Source organism: Austrofundulus limnaeus, unplaced genomic scaffold (assembly GCF_001266775.1).
Source record: "Austrofundulus limnaeus strain Quisiro unplaced genomic scaffold, Austrofundulus_limnaeus-1.0 Scaffold42, whole genome shotgun sequence".
In the NCBI taxonomy this organism is placed as follows: Eukaryota; Metazoa; Chordata; class Actinopteri; order Cyprinodontiformes; family Rivulidae; genus Austrofundulus; species Austrofundulus limnaeus.
In genome coordinates this window covers 22,594-24,915 of record NW_013952444.1, presented here as the reverse complement: position 1 = coordinate 24,915, position 2,322 = coordinate 22,594, and the positions used below count along the sequence as shown (strand labels likewise).

The following is a 2,322-nucleotide window of genomic DNA, read 5'->3' as shown; positions in this document are numbered from 1 at the left end:
GTGTGTATTGAACCTAAAGTACTGTATTGAACGGTTCTACACGGGTACATTTATTGTTGCACCCCTAGTGATAGTGTCTTATGGGAGTTGGGTAAGAGGGTTTGTTCAGGTTTGGTGCCTCTTTTCCTCCATGCTGTAACAGTAACAGAGGTGCCTCCTGGGTTCCCACTCCAAACCCACATTTGCTTTATAGCTTTCTTCTTTTTATCTTGTTTCTTTTTTTAAATTATTTCTTTTTGTTTTTGTTTTTTATTTTTTGTAAACAGACCCATGTCGTTGTCCTCTGCCTGTTATTTGTTTTTGGTTGGTCTCTTCCTTCCAGACTCTGACAAAGCTTCATAAGTCCCTTGCCCTCCCCTTTGTTCCTTACTCACGTGTAAATTATTTCAATGAAATATTTTTCAGTTCTCTTTTATTTCCACATGACTGTTGAATCTATTAAGTTGCTGTTTGTATATTATTATTATTCTCTCTTATGATTTCTTAAGTTTCATCTTTATTATATTATAGGACCCAGGGATCATCCTGATATTGTTGATTCATTTATGCAACTCCAAGCTCAGGTGTGTTTTTGGTTTCTTATTTCATTCACTTTGGTTTTCTCTCTCTTTTTCCTCTTTTTCTAGTTTCTCTCTATTCGCTGTCCTCTTCTCTATCTTTCTATTCTGTTTTCTGTTCTATATTACTGGGCCCTAAAGTGTCTCATCACAAGTGAGGCAGTGGAATGAAATATTCAAGGCAGCTTTTTGAAAAAGAGACGTTTGTCTCTTGCTTTTGACTCTAACAGTCACTTCACCACATAATCAGTCTTTAGCTCATGTAGAGTTTTAATTGCTTCTGCAACAATCAGTAGAATAAATGTGATATGCCTAAAAACAATTACAAAACAAAGATAACACTTTTTTAAAATCTTTTTAAAAGACCATTTAGTGATTTAAAATTATTTGTACAGTTACTGCCAAATAAAGGTTAACACTTTGATAGAGTGGTAGAAAGGAAAGAAAGCTCCACATGTTGAAAAGTCACGTGGCTGCACTGAAAAAATAAAGTTATCAGTTCAGGCACACATCCTGTGTCAGTAGGCAGTCATAATACTTAGGACCTAGAGCTGGGCGGTATGACCAAACTTTTATATCACGGTATTTTCAACATTTACACCAGTTTCATGGTATATCACTGTATTTTTCTTTTCATCACAGGTCAGCTGATAACAAAATGTAAAAAAAACTGCAATTTAACTTTTCTCTTTGACTGTACCTCTGTCTGTGTCTCTGTTTCCCTCCTCTAAACGTCTTTTCTACTCCTCATGGTTGGAGACAGTAGTCATGCATTTTGGTCCGGTCGTGAAGGAGGAGGGTTAAGAAAAGATTATTATCGGGTTTATTGTTTTAGGTTATTTAATAAAGATTAACAGAACGACTCACCTTGCACACCAGTCAACTCAACTCCACTACAAAWCTTCTTCCCCCGGGCTTTTCACAATAGAAGCACGTTAAAGTCTCCATGCRTCTCCACGTCTCCATATTAAAGTCRYRTGTTATATCTAACCGYGCACGTCWCTGAAGAGGTGTTTACTACATTCAGCGACGGAGAAAACGGGATGTTTTTTTTACGACAACCAATATAACAAGYGGAATTGCCACCCGCCGCTGCAACAATAACATTAGCATGCTAACRCACATAGCGGTGTAGCGAGGAAAAGTGTCCCCCGGGAAACAGTTCACCRGCGGCCGCGACAAAACGTTCCGCGTGTGTTCAGGCTATTTAAACCAGTATGTCGGTATTCAGAAAATTCATATCATAACAAAAATAAAAAACGGTATTCGGTATGAACCGGTATACCGCCCAGCACTATTAGGACATAGATACAAGTGCAGCGTCTTCGTACAGCCGTTGTATCAGACCATAGATGTTGTCACTGACCCCTAAAATTTAAACAGATCAGCAATGGGCCAGAGTTGATGTCTGAGCTGTCACACATTTATTTGATCGTGGACAAATTGTTGCACCTGGTTGGCTACAGGCAGTTCRTAGAGAAGCATCCTGTGTGTGGATGGATGTCTTGTTGAAAGACTGTTCCAGGTTGCTGTCTCAAGATAAAAATATGCTGGCACAAGATGACACGGACGTACCACTTCAATCAGGGTACCCAGATTTGTTACCAGAGATAAGCTGAGGTCATCGGACTCTATGGTTCCCCACACTATGATCAGGGTTCCTACAGCTTAAGGCAAGTTAAATTTAAGACTGAATTCACTGCCTTTTAAAGGGATCCCCGATTAGTTGTAACATTAGACTTTATTTGATAAACATATATTTTAA

General features: G+C 38.6%; 1 protein-coding gene across 1 annotated transcript in view; it reads left to right on the top strand.

Moving 5' to 3' along the window:
- LOC106516847 (importin-13) overlaps positions 1-2,322 on the top strand; it is a gene marked incomplete in the record, with an annotated part of 80,584 nt that overhangs the window by 58,491 nt on the left and 19,771 nt on the right. The window contains 1 exon segment of the mRNA XM_014007399.1: positions 511-563. Within this exon segment, the coding sequence (XP_013862853.1) occupies positions 511-563 (53 nt within the window).